Source organism: Amblyraja radiata, chromosome 27 (genome assembly GCF_010909765.2).
Source record: "Amblyraja radiata isolate CabotCenter1 chromosome 27, sAmbRad1.1.pri, whole genome shotgun sequence".
Lineage (NCBI taxonomy): Eukaryota > Metazoa > Chordata > Chondrichthyes > Rajiformes > Rajidae > Amblyraja > Amblyraja radiata.
Window position 1 is genome coordinate 27713748 of NC_045982.1, and position 17985 is coordinate 27731732.

The 17985-nt window shown below is 41.0% G+C and overlaps 1 protein-coding gene across 7 annotated transcripts in view; it reads left to right on the forward strand.

Moving 5' to 3' along the window:
• Window positions 1–17985, forward strand: part of thrap3 (thyroid hormone receptor associated protein 3) — a 113690-nt gene that overhangs the window by 57478 nt on the left and 38227 nt on the right. For all 7 annotated transcript variants that reach the window (XM_033045446.1, XM_033045452.1, XM_033045450.1 and 4 more), the window contains one exon: window positions 13246–13425. In XM_033045446.1, coding sequence (XP_032901337.1) covers window positions 13289–13425 — 137 coding nt within the window. In that variant the 5' untranslated portion in view covers window positions 13246–13288. The remainder of the gene's footprint in view (window positions 1–13245; window positions 13426–17985) is intronic.

Here is a 17985-nt window from a genome sequence, read left to right on the forward strand (position 1 = left end):
TTGTTGAATAAAGGTACCACATTTATTGTTCTCCAGTCATCCAGCAACTATGGCCAGAGAAGATATAAACATGTCTAAAGTTTCGGCAATGCCCTTGTCCTATAGCAGTCAGGGATGTTGTTATCCGGTCTTGAGAGATTTATTTCATCTATTTATGCCCAATAAGACGTCTAATAACTTCCTTGGTGAGAATTTGTTATAGAGTTCCACCATCTCCCTCTCTAAATTTTCTAACTGCAATGTCTTTCTCTATATTCAATTATGACATTAAATATTCATTTAACAACTCGTTTCTGGCCCCACACAAAGATTTTCATTTTGGTCCCTAATGGACCCTACTTTACTAATTTGGTAATTGCGGTTTAGATAGTTGTGATCGAACTCAAGAACATTCAATTCTTGGCTTAATTAGCAGAGTAGATCTCATTTTGAGTCTGGTATATTCCACCATGCAAGAGACCAAAGAAAGCCACCAGGTGGCAGAAAATGCCATTTCTTCATTAGCAACTCTTGTAGGTAGTGCAGGTAACAGACCATGTAAATTTGGGAGGAGATTACTTGGGAAGAAGGGACCAATATTGGGAGAAGGATTACCAGGGAGGAGTTGGTGGGAGGGAGTTGGAGATGGGATTGTTGGTCTTGGGGAGAGAAAATAGAAAGTGCGGGAGGACTGGAACATCGTCATGGGTGGGAGATACAGGCTTGGACACATGGCATGTAGGTGGTTCAGATAAGTCAGAGATTGGGTAATGTTGTTCAGATGTATTTGGAATTCATTGAAAGCCTGTAGACAGATGCAATATGTGATTTGTACAGTAGGTAGTATGTTGGCTTTATCATGACAAGTGTAATTTACGTAGAACATAATGTATTTATATAGGACTTTTTTGACATTGTGTGCAGTTTTAGATGCCTTTTCTGAAAGGTATAAGCTTGATATTGAGTGCAGTGGGCTTTATTTTGACTTGTTCTAGGGATAGTAGGTTTGTTGTAGGAGGTTGCTCTAGGTCTTAGTACGCCTTCTGCTGTGTGTAACCATTGAATGAGCCATCAAACCTGTGTTTACTGCGAGACATTTGGCTGGCTCTTTCATTGCTCGAATGACCATTCCATTGTTTTTGTTGGCATAGTGAGAGATGATGATTCAAACAGGTGATGTGTTGCTTGCGTACAGCTGCTTATAAGGGCTGCGACTTTGATATTGGGAGCTTAATCTTGAAATTTAACCCAGAACATTTATAGCTATAAAAATTCAGAAGAGATTATGGTGCCAACTGAAGGAGGAACAGCTGCAGACATTTTGAACAACTAGTTCCTCTGAGAAGGTCAAAATCGTTGTGTCTCATCTCTGAGATGTTGGATTCTTGCTCCACATTCAGAATAGAAGATTGTCATATAACCTGTTTTGAGATTGTTGTGTTAATGAGATATTACTCATGGGTAAGAACATGGAACAGAATAGTCTAATGCAGTTAGATATGATCTTGCACCTCCGGGAGGGGATGACATTGGCTGGATTTGGTATTTAAATTAGAGGCTCATTGCATGGTTCCCTCTTATATGGACATGAAAGACTTGCAAGACTTTGAAGTCCTAAAGTGTTTATGGTCATTTAACCAAATAAGAAATAGGAGCAAGAGTCACCTCCTCGAGCTATTCACAAGCTCATCTTCTGCTATTCACTAACGATAACTGATACGATTCTGATTTTCCTGTTTAATTTCTCATGACCTTTGCCTTTCCAAAGTCCAGATATCATCTTTTGCGGCTTCGACAGGTCCCATGGTTTTGGACTCAGATTCGTGGCACTGGAGATAAGAATCTCCTCTTTTATCTTAAGTAAAAGATAGCTTATGTCTGTGGAATTCTCTGCCTCGGAGGCCGGTTCTCTGGATACTTTCAAGAGAGAGCTAGATAGGGCTCTTAAAGATAGCGGAGTCGGGGGATATGGGGAGAAGGCAGGAATGGGGTACTGATTGGGGATGATCAGGCATGATCACATTGAATGGCGGTGCTGGCTCGAAGGGCCGAATGGCCTAACCTGCACCTATTGTCTATTATCCAGAATCGAACTCCCTAATTCTGGATTCCCTCACATGGAGAACAATTTCTCAGTATCTACTGTGCAATCTCCTCAGAATCTTGTTTTGATAAGATCACCTCTCACCCTAACTTCAGCCTGCTCAGTTATTCCTTATAAAACATTCCATTCTATGAGGGAATCAAAATAACCAAAGAAAATTAAAGTAACCCGTCTCAATGACTACCACCAGCAGCTCCAGAATTCGACCATAATCAAATGCTTTGAAAGATTGGTAATGGACCATATGTGGTCATTATAGACCCCTTCCAATTTGCATCTATGGAAGACACATTTCCCTTGCACTACATCCAGCTGTGGGTTACCTTGATATTGAGAATACCTGTGTTTGGATGCTCTTCACCGACTACAGCCCATCACCATAGTACTGAATACTCTCACCTCTAAACGTCCTGACTGGCAAACCTCAGACAGTTATTATTGGTCATAACATTTCCTCCATCCTGATCCCCAATATTGGAAGTTTCAGGATTGTGTGACCATCCCTTTTGCTCTCTCCTCCCTTTTTGGAGAAGATACAGGAGTTTGAAAGCCTGGACAAAGAATAGCTTCTTCCCCACTCAGAGGTGCTGCCATGTACTCTTACGGGCCTGTCCCACATGCGATTTTTTTCGGCGACTTGCCGACACCTGTAATAGTCGCAGCAGGTCGCCGAAAAATGTCAAAATGTTGAAAATCCAGCGGCGACCAGATAAAGGTACGACTCTTTGGGCGACTACTCATGACCATACAGACATGTTGCGGGCTGACGCCTGTATGGTCATGAGTAGTCGCCCAAAGAGTCGTACCTATTTCTGGTCGCCGTTAGATTTTCAACATGTTTTTGGCGACCTGCCACGATTATGACAAGTGCTGGCAGTCGGCGAAAAAATTGCGTAAGTGGGACCCTTTACTCTTAACTCAGCCTCATTTGGTTATTATGGTATTGCACTGTTGTTTTTTTGTTTTTTTTGCACTATTATAGATTGTACTACATCTTTGCCGCACCCTTTTTTGAATCATCGTGGTATTGTTGTTTCGTTGTGATCAATGAATTTCATTGCACCCGGGTGTATGTGACAATAAACTAATCTATTCAATAACTTTTTCATCCCAGGAGACACGTGCCAATTAGTCATTGCTATCGTCAATGTTACATTGTGAGTTGACTGTTTTTACTTCATTCTCTTCGCCCAGTGCGAGCTGACATATTTATTGGTTCCCTGCTGCATTTATTTCTGATATCCGCTTGAATTTGGTTAAGAGTTGACAGTCCAGCACCTCAGTTGTGACAGTTTTCAATTTGCAGATTATGGTCCTTATGTCTAGTGCTTGTAAGCCAACTTACTCTCTCTCCCCCCCCCCCCCCCCCCCCCCCCCCACATCCATTCATTCTGCTGTGCAAGCTTCACGACATTGTGATCATGAACAGCATCCTTGGTAATCTCCCCCATATAGCTTTGTGTTTCGAAACTGTGCACCCTCAGTCACTCTAGCATTGCATGTCACCCTTCTTATTTAGGCAGGATTCTATATATAACAATTCTTTCTGCATCAATCGCTGGTACATTCTCCACCCGACTCTTCCCTGCCCCAGTATCCTCACAGTCTGTCAAAGATTCAAATCAATCAGGTTGTTTTTTCTAGCTGCATTTTATTATGTTGAAATAAACTCGTAGAAACATACAGTAAGGATCTGGGCCCTTTGGCTCACCAAGTAGACACCAACCATTAGCCATTCATTTACACTAATCCAATATTAATTCCACTTTTTTTCTCCATGTTCTCAATTCCTCCCAAATTCTATCAGCCATTACGTACTATTGGTGATTTACAGTGGCCAATTAACTTTAGTAAGTGCATGTCATTGCGACGTGGAAGGAAATTAGAGCACATGGTGGAAACCCGCATGGTCACAAGGAGAAGGTGCAGGCTCCATGTAGACAACAATCATATTCAGGATTGAACCCATATCTCTGGTCTGCGGGGCAATGATTCTACTAGCTGCATCACTGTGCTGCCTTATCGTTACTCCAAGTAGGAATACGCCTCACTTGCACTCAGCACATCTTGCAAATAGTCTTGTGTTTTTTCTTTACAGTCATACCTGTCAATGTCTAAGGTTTACTCTACATTCATGATTGGGGGTGGGGGAGCAAGGAGAACTCAGTCTCAAGTAATACAAACACATAAGTTATACATTACACTAAATTCTAAAAGAAGGAAATCTGCCAAAAAACAAGATGTAGGTGCAAGTTAAAAATAAACAAGTCGATAGTAGTGCAAGAAAGAAGCGGAGCCTGGGTGTTCGGTTGTCAAGGTTGGGTTATGTGGGTTGGTTCAAGGACCTGATATTTTAAGGAAAGCAGCTACAATACAATACAATGTATTTGTTGTCATTTGAACCCAGAGGTTCAAACAAAATTTGGTTTCTGCAGTCATACAAACAAGAAGAAGAACCAAGACGCAACACAATTTACACAAACATCCATCACAGTGAATCTCCTCACTGTGATGGAAGGCAAAGTCTTATCTCTCCCCTGCACTCCTCGTTCTCCTCCCGATGTCAGAGTCAAAGCCCCCGGCGGGCAATGGTAAATAAGTCCCGCGGCAATTATAAAGCCGCGCCGGGTGATGCAAGGCCCTGCTCCGGGTCTTGGCGTTGGAGCCCCCGGCGTGCGCTAACAAGTCCCGCGGTCATTTATAGCCGCGCCGGGCGATGTAAGGCCCCACTCCAGGTCATCCTCAACCCCGCAACTCGGGCGGGAGAAGTCGCCGTTGCGGAAGCCCCGAAAAGCGGTCTCCCAGCAGGGACCCGCGGGCACCCGGTGTTACTGTCTACCAGATCTGCGGTAAGCCTCCGAATCCCCGGGGCCGGGCCGCAGCCGCGCGCCACCACCGCTCCTCCCGCTCCGAACTCGGCCAGCTCCGCGATGGTGGGTAAGCTATTCCTCAACCTTGTGATGTGGGACTTCAAGCTTCTTGCAGATGATTTTGATGGAGAGGAGGTCTGTGCCCATGATGGACCAGGCAGATTCAAAAAACAAAGCTAACATTATAGATGCAGATTGTAATCAGGGAGGCTAATATATTGTTGGTTTTTATTTTGAGGTGTTTGGCATATAAAGGTAGGAATGTCTTACTACAGCTGAACAAGGCACTAGTGAATCTCCATCTATAGTACTGTATACAATTTTCAACCCTTGTACATGAAAATTCAGGGGAGGTTCATGAGGATGATCCCATGTATGGAACGATTGTCTTGAGAAACGTTTAAACAGGCTGGATCTGTAATTAGAAGAATGAGAAGCGATTTTATTGAGACGTAGTAAGTAATTTTAAAGGATAAATACTGTAATGTTGTTTCCCTGGAGCTGAATAGCTTCTGTTCCTGTTTCTTATGGTATTACAGGATTGTTTCTTATGGAACAAAAAAGTAAGATAAAGTTTCCAAGGTGAGGAAGATAAAGAAATTATTCGCTCAGGTGACTGGGTCAATGCAATAATTTAAAATCGGGTCTGGACATGGTCAACATTCCTCCACAGCGAAGACCATTAAAAAATACATGTCTGGTCATTCATCCCATTCCTGTTTGTGTGACTTAGTTGCTTAAAATTTGGCCAGTGTATTAGTCTTCAAAATAAACAACTGCACCTCTGTAGATCAGTGGATTTCATTATTTTCCTTCGGGGGCATCCTAAAGCTGTGCAGGCTGCTTTGTGAATATAATTTCCATATGTCTCCATTCTTGCATAAGCTTGCATATTCTTTACTTTGGCCGTACAATATCTCTTTTTTATTAATTATCAACAAATGTGGAGATATTTCCTTGACCTTGAAATTCTGTTATGCTGTATCACACTGCTGTTGTCACAGGCTGATCCACTCTGTCAGTCAGCAACAAATGCAAACAGAAATGTGCTTGGTTCTTTGTAGTCAAGTTCACTTGTCGTAGCAGGAACTGACTATGACCCCCTGAAACGTAGAGATTAACTTGTCATGTATACTGGAAAAAATTATTCGACAGGACATGTACTGATATAGTTGGGGAACAGATTGGAAAGAACAGCTAAGCCACCAATCAGAGCATGACAGCTGAACCAACAGAAGACTGGTAGCCATCAATGAGGTGCTGTGGACAGATTTATTGTCCTTTAACTATAATTTTAATCAAGATCTCTTTCTTGCTCTGCAAGTTCCTTCCACTTCCTCTGTCTCACTCCAGTTACCCTGATTTTTTTTTAAAGTGGGATCAACATTTTGGAGACTAAGAGCCAAAATGTTGAAATCTGTCTCAAATAGCAGCTCAGCAATACAAATGTCCTTCGCTCGGTATTTATTATCTCTATGTTGGCCAGAGCTCCTAGTGTTGGCTGCAATTAAAGCATTTGATTTTTAACGCTGCTGTAGGTTTCAAATGCTTTGTGGTGCTCTAGTAGCACTGTTATATCTTAGTCAACGTGGACCTGGGGATTTAAACAGAATATATTTGATCAATATGCTATGGCAGTACAGTTCTCGGGGTTGGTATTCTGTTTTCTGAACAAGATGTTCGCTCATCTCGATCTGATCTGTAGTAGCTCACAATCTGGCAATGCTTCCATTTAAAAAATTGTTACGTTCATTCCTTACGCAGTTTCACCCCCTGCAGCCCTACACTCCTTGACGACCTTTGCTTTTCTTCAATTCTGCCCTCTTGTGGCTTCCTATTTAGTCAGTTCTATTTCTGCTGCAGGAGCCCAAAACAGGGATTCCCCTCTTAAACGTCCCGACTTCCTCTGTTTCTCAGGGCAGGGAAATCAACTCTGGCCTCGTCAGCAGTCAGCCTGAAAGTGAATAACATTTCATTCCTTAAAACTTCAGCTTTCGGCAAAATGTCAGGTCATCTATGCTGATACTTTCTTATTTCATAGATGCAGAGTGTATTGCATCATTTTACAACCTTAAAAATGCGATTAAAATGCAGGTCATAATTGAGATGTTAACTGAGACGATGCAGTAGAAATTGAAGTGAGCCCGAGTAGTTTGAAAGAGATGGGAACACAGTGGTGCAGTGTTTTGGAATTGTATCAGTTCAGAGGTGCTATTGACTGGAGACAGGGACCTGGTTGGTGAGTATTTTCTATTGTCTGATTTCTTTATAAATTATAAGTTGTAAAGTTACAGAATGACAGGCACTCAGCCTAGTGGAATGTAAATCCAGTGCCATGAGGAACATCATGGATGTTTCCAATTTCCTAGGCAGCCACAAGTGCAGGAATTGTCTTCATCTGTAGCAGCTCAGGCCCGGTTTTAAAGCTGGAACAGTGGCAGGAGTTACCATGGTGCCTCTGAGACTGATGACTTTGTAAATCTGAAAAGGAGGTCACACCACAGCTAGTGTGTGTGTAGGCAGGGGGATAGGAAGGCTCCCAATGCAGAAAAGAACAAGCAGGGAGGCAATGGAGGTGCCCACTGCAAATATAGGGTTTCTCTTTGAATACTGGTGAGAGTGAGGTTTCTTCAAGAATGGAGCTAGTGCAACGAGTGAAACTAATGGGGCTAAAATCTGGACCTAATTACTTGCATCCATGGTTTTAACGGACATGGCAGCAGAGATAGTAGATGCTTTGATTGTAATCTGGATTTTGGAGAGATTATAAAGGAGAGGAAAACTGCAAATGTAGCACCGCTCTTCAAGAGGAAGATGGTAAGCGTAAAATTGTAAGAAGTTTCGATTAACATCTTTCATTGGGAAAATATGAGAATCTACGACTAAAAGGGTATGGCAAGAGATTTGGAAAATCTTAAGGTAATCAAGCAGAGTCAACATGTCTATGAAAGAGAAATCATGTTTGATAATTATGTAGAGTTCTACTAGGATATTACAAACAGGGTGGATAAAGAGTACCAGTAGTTGTAGCATATTTAGATTTGCAGAAGCAAATAGGAGAATGCAAAGACATTACACTGGAGCCTGGGATGACATATTTGGTGTGTAAAGACAGTATGAGTAGATGTGACCTAAAGATGTGAACGCCCAGGAACGAAAGAGATTACAGAGTGGTGGATGCTGTCTGGTCCATCACAGGTACTCACTTCCCCACTATTGAAGGGATCTTTGAAGCAGATTTGATCTGCTTCAAAGACAACCAGTATCATCAGCATCTGGAGAGGGATTGGGCAAATCATGTTACTGGTCAGGATTTTTGGAGTTGGAGCCAAGATTGGTTCTGCTATCATCTCGCTGAACAGTGCCACAGACTTGTGAAGTCAATTGTTCTTCCAGGGCCTTGGCCAACATTTTTCACAATTACTGTGGCAATGACGGCAGTCATTCATCTCCTCAAACTAGCCAGCTACTAGAATAGAAAATTACTCTTTTCCCATAGCTCCTGAAGTAATACTTTGTCTATGGAGTTCTCCCTGTTGGATGTAGAGAAAACCGCAGCTTGTACAACATTATAGTCAAATTCCAAAGCATTTTCCTGTTCCATTTATCTGTTGAAAATGAATCGCATTGGACCATGATATTCTAATCCTAGACACATGCTTTTTAAATTCTTACAATTTGCCCTTCAGGTCTTAAAAACACGTTACACTGCACCATAATTGCTGCTTTGAGTCCCCTCCATTACAATGCTAGTCTTGCTCTGTTTTTCAGTCATGTACTGTTAAAGCTTACTTTAGTCAAAATATGCCTTCTATTCTACAGATTTCTGTACTCTCCTGATTTACTAATTTTTCTATTGCATTAATGTTTGTATCATTTGTAGAAATTAAAGCTGCATTGCCCGCTATACCAATATTCAGGTCATTTATGTACAGTTTTTTTTTTAAATACCCGAATACTTTACTGAAATTTGAAAAATTAGTCCCCTTTTCTTGTTTTAATGAATTGCCATGCAAGGTACTGTCATGAATGCTGCATGTGTTCGTCCCTGAGAGAACTCCATCATCCTATGCAGTTAATCATCTCTGACAGCTATGTGAAATCTCCCATGGGCTTTGTCGGTGCCAGTAAAGGTGACAACTGCCCTCTGTCGTAGTGGGTGTAGTGCTTTCTCTGTTGACCAGACACCCCGGTAATTTTATCCCTCAACCAGGATTTCCAAAACAGACAGATTTGTGTGATGCTTGCATTTTGTGGGTTTACTGTTCTTCCCTGTACACCAGTGATTGCAGTGGAGAAAATGATAGATTCAAAGTGCTTGAGGGATCCTGAAGATGGAAAGTGTGATATTAATGCAAGTTCTGAAAATCAATATACTGGAGGAAAATTAACTTGAGGTTTCTACCTACTAGTACAGTGTACTTGTTTTGGTTGTTATTAGACAGGTGTGGAGATGTGGATGTGCTCATCCTTTACTGTTATCTGGTGCCGATGTTGTGCACTATTTGGTCTCTCAGCAAAGAGACCTCAGTAATACGTTGATTCAATTTCTTATTACTGCGCAGTCTGCTCAGTGCTTGAGTAGAAGCTGTTCAGAGTGGCTTCATTAACAGTCTGCCGCAGTACAGACAAAGTCAACATACTCTTAAACAGATTATATTAAACTGTCATACCTATTACATGCAAGCCTGAAGATTTGCATGAATGTATCAAGTTACTCTGCTGGGAGGCTAAGTTCGTATAATGGAATGAGAATCTTGTGCAATCAACCTTTAATGTTCTCTCAAAAAAAATAGTGCAGCTGGTAGAGCTGCATCCTCACGACGCCAGAGAACCGGGTTTGATCCTGCCCTGAGGTGCTGCCTGTGTGGTGTTTGGTCACACGTTCTCCCTGTGTCCATGTGGGTTTCCTCTGGGTGTTCTGGTTTCCTCCCACTTTCCAAAGACATGCAGTTTGTAAGTCAAATGGTCTCTGTACATTGCCCTTAGTGTGTGGGGAATGGATGTGAAAGTGGGGTATATAGAAATAGTGTAAATGGTGATTGAATGTTGGTGTGGACTTGGTGGGCCGAATGGCCTATTTCCAGACTATCTTTAAATCATACTAGGAGTCAGGAACTGTCATCTGTCTCTTTAGTTTTAGCATTTTCTTTCTCCCATTTTATCTTGGATTCCCCCTTTCTCCTACCTTGATCTTTCCCTCCTGTTCTTTATGCCCACTTCTTCCAAATCCAATTTGCCGACATGGGTGAGTTGGGCCTGATTCCATGCTCCGAATTTAAATCCCTCTGTACACCTTTGAATACATCAGCTTGTTCTCTCATGCTCTCTCTCATTCTCTTTGGTCCACTCCTCCCTCTCACTTTTTCTTCTGTACCACATTCCACACCCCAAAGCTCCAAATTAAGAAGCGAGAAGTGATGTTGAGGCCATATCTCAGTTCCAAGGATCTCATTGTCAGAATTCCTCTTGCCTATATTCTGGAGATAATTCTGAAGCTTCGGACTGTGGCATGGTGTCAATGCAGACAGACAAAAATAAACACAGCAAATCACAGGCACAGTTCTGGGCATACAATTAATGACAGTCTGAAATGATTTACCAGGTGGAGATGTTAGGAATTTAGACTTTGGGGAAATAGCAAAAGTTTTCAAATCGCGTTTGCTGTCCCCTCCCTCCCCCCAGTAATTAACCTTTGTTTTCTTCTGAGAAGATTTATGTGGAGAGTGCTTTGTTTTCTCATCTCACAAGTCGGCAATCGGTAAAGACTGCTTTAGCTTACTTGGCTAAAGACTGTGACTTGGAGATGTTTAATTAATAACTGGAATGGAATTGCTGGGCACAAATTATTTTTAGCCTACTCCCTGAGAAAGTAATTCTCCTCTGGTTGTAAATGAAACCTCAAAGTTCAAAACTCCTGTTACTCCGTTAACAGAGTACAACTAAATTTTGTTCATCGTGTGTCAGTTTCAAAAAAGTATATATGACTAGTGTTATATGTTTTGTTAATTAAAATTAAGTGTTGATAGAATGATTTCTACGTGGAAAAAAAATAATATCCCAAATAAATATTACAAAAAATGCTGTCAAGGTACTTTCAATAAGAGCATTAATTGGAGGTTTATTTGGAGTTCTTTAATGAACACATTGAGCCGGCGTGATTTCTTTGAAGAACAAACAATGCAGCAGTGAGAGGCCACTTGGCTTTCATGTTTCAGTCTTTCAAAATCCTATCAAACCATTTCTTCTCCCTACTCATTGCTCGTAGCGCTCCAAATGGTTCCTGATCTTGGCACACTTGCTGGTTTTTTATAAAAAGTCCTCTCAAACTCTGTTTCCTGCAATGACACAACCATTTTTGTCTGAAATTCAAGAGATCTTGGGCGGAGCAGTGTAACACTCCCTCAAATGGAAGTTTAATAGATGCTGAACGAAAATGTTTGGTACTACATACAGAATTACCAAATGTGTCTCTGTGTCATCTATGTGTGCAAAGGAAATTGAATAACTGCAAATGCTAAACATTTAAGCTAAAACAAAATGCGGGAAGTAGCTTGGTCAGGAGAGAAAAACAGAGTTGACATTTCAGTTTGATAACCTTTCATCAGGACTGATAAACTATTACAATACACCTCTTTATTACTGCCATCCAGGACCTCTGGTGCTATTTCCAGTTATGAGAGAGAGATTTACTGGTACATTTGTGTTTGCTGTTCACAATGTGGTTAAATAATGAGCACTCTGCCTTCATTAAACATGTGACCCAAAATTGCTGTTTTTCTGATGGCATAGTTTTACTACTATGTGGTCATTTTGCAATAAAAACTGAAGATACTGCTAATACTGCAGCGGGGAGAAACCAGAAGTGGAAAAGTGAGAAGATTGTGTTTTAAGTGACAAAGTGGGTAGTTGGAGAGAGCAGGGGGAACAACTATGACACAGTAGAAACTTGGGTTGGCAGGGTGACAGGCACATGCTGTTGCTGTCCACTAAAATAGTGTGATGAAAGCTTGTTAATTAATCATAGCTGATCTGTCTGAGAGGTATAAATAGAGTGTTCTCTGCTCAGCCTGCTACATTGTTCCATTAAAGCGCAATGCAAACTTCCCTCTTGTCTTCCCTCTCACATATCGGCTGAAACTTAACTTGTTCATTTCTAACATTCAAACTTTTTTTTTATTAAAAAAAAAGCCAGCAGCAAGAGAAATTAAGTCTGTCTCTTGCTGTCCTGAGATAATGTTGGCGTATAGTGTTTCCAGTATAATTTCAAACGTGCAAGCTCCTGTGCAAGGATCGAAGCACTAAAAAACTGGAAGCATTCGGCTGGTAAGGGGGTGTCTGTCGAAAGGGAAACTGATGAAAGGTCTCCTACCTGGACTGTTGATTCTACTTCTCTTTCCATAAATGCCTCCTGACATGCTGTATGGTTCCACGTCTTCTGTTTTTATTTCCAGTATTTTGGTTGTTGTTTGCTTGGCATTGCCCTCTTACACAGGTCAGCATATACTTTTATATATCCGCTATATATCACTATAGTTGGCTAACTTAGCTGTGACAATGGGTTTATCCAGTGAGAGCTTATTTTCAGAACTCTTTATCCCAGCACGCAAGTGGAACCAGTAGTTCAGGAACAGCAAGTGTGAGAGTGTAGCTATTGTTACCAGTTTGTTACTGTATACCTTGCTGGGCAGAAACTCACCATCTGAGGCAGACTGTTAGAGCAGTATTGAATCAGGATTTTGGTATTAACAATATGTTGCCCGTCAAAAGAAAGTAGTGTTGCACACTCCGAATAGCAAGATAGGCTCTGGGTCTGCTTTCACTTTCCGCAGCTCTTTGCCCCATCCTCTTGTACCAGACAAAATCCTGGTTTAAGGAATACTCTTGGAAGATGGAAGCAGGAATTGTCACCTCTGTTTCAGCTCTTTCCCAGTTCTGGCTAGGATCTAGAAACCCAACTCCATACAGGCTCTCCCTATCTCTTCACATGTACAGTTCCCACTGGAAGCCCTGATACAACAGGAACTCGGAGTACATTGCTCTTCTCCCTGCAATCAAAATAAAAACTGGTGTTTTTTTTTTTTAAATTTACAACATTTTAAAAGTATAATAATCCAAGTAGGCTTGATGTGCATTGATGGACAGAATACCGTCTATGGGTTCTGAGGTGTTGTTTCTTCACTGTATTTCACTAACATTCCTTTACTTACTCACTCATGCAATTTAGGTCTCTAGTATTTTTGAACCACTTTCCTCTGGCATTTTTCTTAAATGTTTCTATCTTATTGATAGGTTCGAAGGGAGGTGATCACTTTGCCATTTCCACGTTTGAGAGATGTCGAAGCCAGCAGGTTCAAAGTCCAGGTCGCAATCATCCCACTCAAGGTCCCGCTCTCGGTCCCGATCCCGATCTTTTACTAGATCTCGCACACGTTCTCGTTCACGGTCTCACTCAAGAAAACGGAAGTACAGGTGAGAGAATTTCTTCAGATGATTACATTATGATTTCATGCTCTTGGTGATATTTAGAACCTCCTTGTTACCTTGTATAGATAAGGTGTTTAATATTCATGAATTAAAATCTAACAAACCACTGTTATGCAGTGATTATCCACAAGCAAAATGCAGATGCTGGAATCCTGGGTAGAACACAAAGTGCTGGAGTAACTCAGTGGGTCAGCCGGCATCTCTAGAAGATATGTAAAGGCTGCTTTTTGGGTCGGAACCCTTCTTCAGACTCTGTGATAGTTGGATACAAGTATTGGGGGGTGGGGGGGGGGGTATTTGATTGGCAGATTGTGGACAAAGGCTAGAGATGAAAAGATGATAAAAGTGGATCAAAGGAGGCAAACCAATGTTGTCACTGAGAATCTCTAAAGACACTGGCCATTCTGTCTCTGGTTTCTTTGCATTTTAAACCAGGCACTGTAAGCCCTTCATAAAGTGTCAGTGTCAGTCTCAGTGCTAGAGATGTTCATTTTTTACTTTATAGAATTTGAGTGTCAAACCCAGCCTGATCTGGCAATCGAGTGTTAAACTGCATCATCCCATCTTTCTGAAGTGACATTAAACCAAGACCATGTCCCAGGTTGATTTAAAAGATCCTACGGCATTGTCCAAAGCAGATTCTAAGTGTTGCCCAACTGATAAATTTGCAACTAATTGTTTGGCTGTTTATGTCACTGCTGCTAGTGGGAAGTTACCATGTATAAACTGATTTTTGTCCTTCCAAAGTTATAACTGGCATTATGATTCTGGGGAGTCTAGAAGAACAACTGGGAGATCATAGAAATCTATAAGCTTCCAGTAGGACCATATAGTATAAATGTAGGGAGTACGTCCCGACAGCTGGGGAGTCCAGAACCAGGGGCCCCAATCATAAAAAATGGGGTATTTAAGATCTAGATCCAGAGAAATGTCTTCATCCGAAGTGTGGAAAACCTACTCTGCCAAAGAAGGCAACATGCATTATTAATATGTTCAAGGAAGAGGCAGATGTTACAATGTTCAATGGATATGGGGAAAAGGAGGAAGCAGAGTACTGAAGTGAATGATCAGCCATGATCATTGTATGGTGGAACAGCGCTAACGGGCCTTGCTCCTAGTTCCTGTTTCACTGTCAATTACGATAATACTTGATTTGTTGTAAAATACTGTGATTGTGAGATTATGCAAGGTTCCTTCCCAGCACCGGTAAATGGTTGTTTGGCGGAGGGTGCGGGTAATTAACTTTTAGTGCTGGGCGTGGAGTTATGAAGTGTGGCGTAATTAACTGAGCCACTTGCAAATTGGCATTTGGATGAGCAGATTGGGAACATTGGAGTCCTTTGGCAGGGGGAGCTGTACCATTGGTATGGGATTAGGAAATAAGTTATAATGGTTAGCAACTGTTTATTGATGACTGAGAATATGGAGCATGGTGAGCAGGCAGTGGAGAACTGTATAGGTAGAAGTAAGAGAAAGAAATATATTTGAAACTAGTGAGAGCTGTTTATAAGATTTCCTGGAAGCGCCTACACACGGCAGAATTTATTTATGGCAAATATTAAACACGCATGTAGGAAACGGTGGGGAGTTGTAGTGGGGGGTGTCATTTCAGAAAGCTAGTAAATCTTGGTATGTGCTCAGGATTTCCTGCAACAACATATCCTATATCAGACAATGGAACAGACCATAATGAGTAATGAGATAGCTGTAGCTAAATGGTGTGTGAATATTTATCAGGTATCAATGGCTATATGATCATGTTCAATGTTATTATTGAACATGATCATATTATTATTAAAATTCTAGGTTTAGGTGTGCTTGTCTTCCACACCAGTGCTAGGGATAAAACCACAGAACAGCAAATAGTAAATATTGAAAAAAAGACAGTTATAAACACACTATACATGCCTTGAGGAACAAGAACTCTTGACACCAAGGAAAGTGAACAACCAAAGATGTAATACCACATTAAAAAGTTTTGTTTTTTTTAAAGGCAAAGGTTTGCAGAGATCCAACAACTGAGAGATGCACCAAAGAAAAGCTGACTAAATCAAACTATAAGAGATTGTGAAAGAGAGGATCAAAATAAACTTACAACCAACATTAAAATCAATTTAAAATATTTTACTATCATATTCGAAGCAAAATTGCCCCCTTATAAATGGTGTAGACAAAACTAAATGGAAAATAAACAAATGGCAGTCAAATGTGATACTTGGCGTCATATGGCTTAACGTTTATCAGAGAAAACTAGATAGAATTCAGGGGAGACGTTCACCAAAATTAGCATGGGTAAATTACATAGTGAAAAAAACCGTGGCATTGAAGAATAGCATGTCACTATGGAGATACAAGGAACTGCAGATGCTGGTTTAAAAAAAAACATGGTGCTGGAGTAACTGCTGGTCAGACAGCATCTATGGAGGACATGGATAGGCAACGTTTCTGGTTGGGACATTTCTTCAAACTATGGATTGAAGAACTTGGGACCACTTTCAGACTGCTTGGGGAGGCAACGTTTCAAACCTGAAACGTCGACTGTCCGTGTCCTCCAACAATGCTGCCTGTGTTACTCTCGCACTTTGTTTTTATTTTAAGCAAGTCACTATGACCAGGTTGATTTAATTCCATTACTAAAGAAAGTAGGTTAAAACATTTCAGTTGTCCGAATTATTCACATCCAAAGTTATCTTAATTGGAAACCAGTCCATTAGAATGAAAAGTAGTATTTTGTTGCTTTTAATTAAGGAAGGCAAGAGAGGAACCAGAAAAAACCCCACAGAACTATTGTATGGTGGTCTAACATAATTTCAGGAAGTTACTGACGTATTTTTTTTAATTCACAATATTTAAAAAAACATTTGGACAGGTACATAGGATAGGTTTAGAAGGATATGGGTCACACAGGCAGATGGGACTAGTGTAGATGGGCACGTTGGGCTGAAGGGCCTGATTCCAAACTGGATCACTCGGTGACTACTGGGTATAAAATTATTGACTGATGCTCTAAAAAAATCATTTTTATAGAGAGCCACATGGATTTCATGGTGGATTATGTTTGACAAGCCTAATTGAAGAGGTGACTAAAATAGTGAAAAGGGGAATGTCTATTTGTGTAGACTTCCAAAAGCATTATATAAATCAAGAAGAGACTTAACCAAAGTTGAAATTCATGGAAATAAAAGCAATATATTGACCTGGCGAAGAAAATGACAAGGTTGGGAGTAGGGACATATGTGCCAGTTGGCAGGAGGTGATCGAGCTGTCATCATCTGTGATCGGAGGGCTGTGTTGCTGTATTTATAATTGATTTGATATGAAATAAAACTGAAGTCACACCTCCCAGTGGCACAGATAATCTGCATTATAAGCTAACTATTACAAAAGAATACTTTATATATTGAGTGAATGGGAAATTTTGAGGCTCGTGGCTTTTAACCTAGGCAAATGTCAAGCCACCTATTTTAGGCCGGAAAATAATACTTTTTAGTGGATGAGCTAATTTTTAGGATACCATACAAAAGTAGGAAAGGGCATTAGAAAATCGAAGACAGTGCATAGTCTAAAAATTCATGGAAGTTAAAGCAATTTGCTGACCAGGTTCAGAAACGAACAATGTAGAAAGGGGCAGAGTAAGAATAATGGGTGATTTCAGAAGGAGTAGGTGTAGTAGTTTACAGATTAGGCACCTGGGGCCTGTCAGGGTATAATTAAAGCTGGCATGACCTAAACACGATCACTTGGTTCCTTTTCTGATCCAACACAACCTGAGCCATAAAACATAATTTATTTTTAAAACTACATGCCAGTAACAAACAGGTCACCTTGACCTGGATAAAATACTGAGCCAGACAGGCATGGCATTGTTCACCCAACATCCCAAAAAGGTCCCAGACTTTGGGCTTTAGGCTTGATCAGGCACCAAGACCATACAGCCATGATCGCATCAAGTGGTGGAACAAATCTGAGCAGCTAAATGGCTTTGTTCCTCGAACATTGAAGTGTAATCAGGGCTTCATATAACGGTTGGTAGAAAATAGAGCAAATTCTATGTTTTCACTATGTCTGGAACGGTTATAGAGGAATAGAGTTGATCCTAGAGTCACCTTACACCTACCCTGCAAAATGTACTCTGATTTGCAGGTGATTTGCTTGACCCCATAGAGTCATACAACATGAAACGGGCCCATCGGTCCAAATTGCGCACGTTGACCAAGATGTCCCCATTTCAACGAATCCCACTGCCCATGTATGGCTCATATCCCTTTAATCCATTTCAATCCATGTACCTGTCCAAATGTATTTTCAGTGTTGTATTGGTACCTGCCTTAGATACCTCTTCTGGCAAGCAACTGGCCTCAGGCAAGGAGGTTCCCTGATAGGCTGACTGTTGTCTAGGGGCGGGTGTGAGCCCAAGAGGTATACATAGTTGTGAACTGTAGAACTAGTTAACTAACCTTTAGTGGAGAGGTGGTGGGGGGAGAGGTATTTGTAGAAATGACCTAAAATTGGAAATTCAATGTTCATACCTTGTATGCTGTAGGC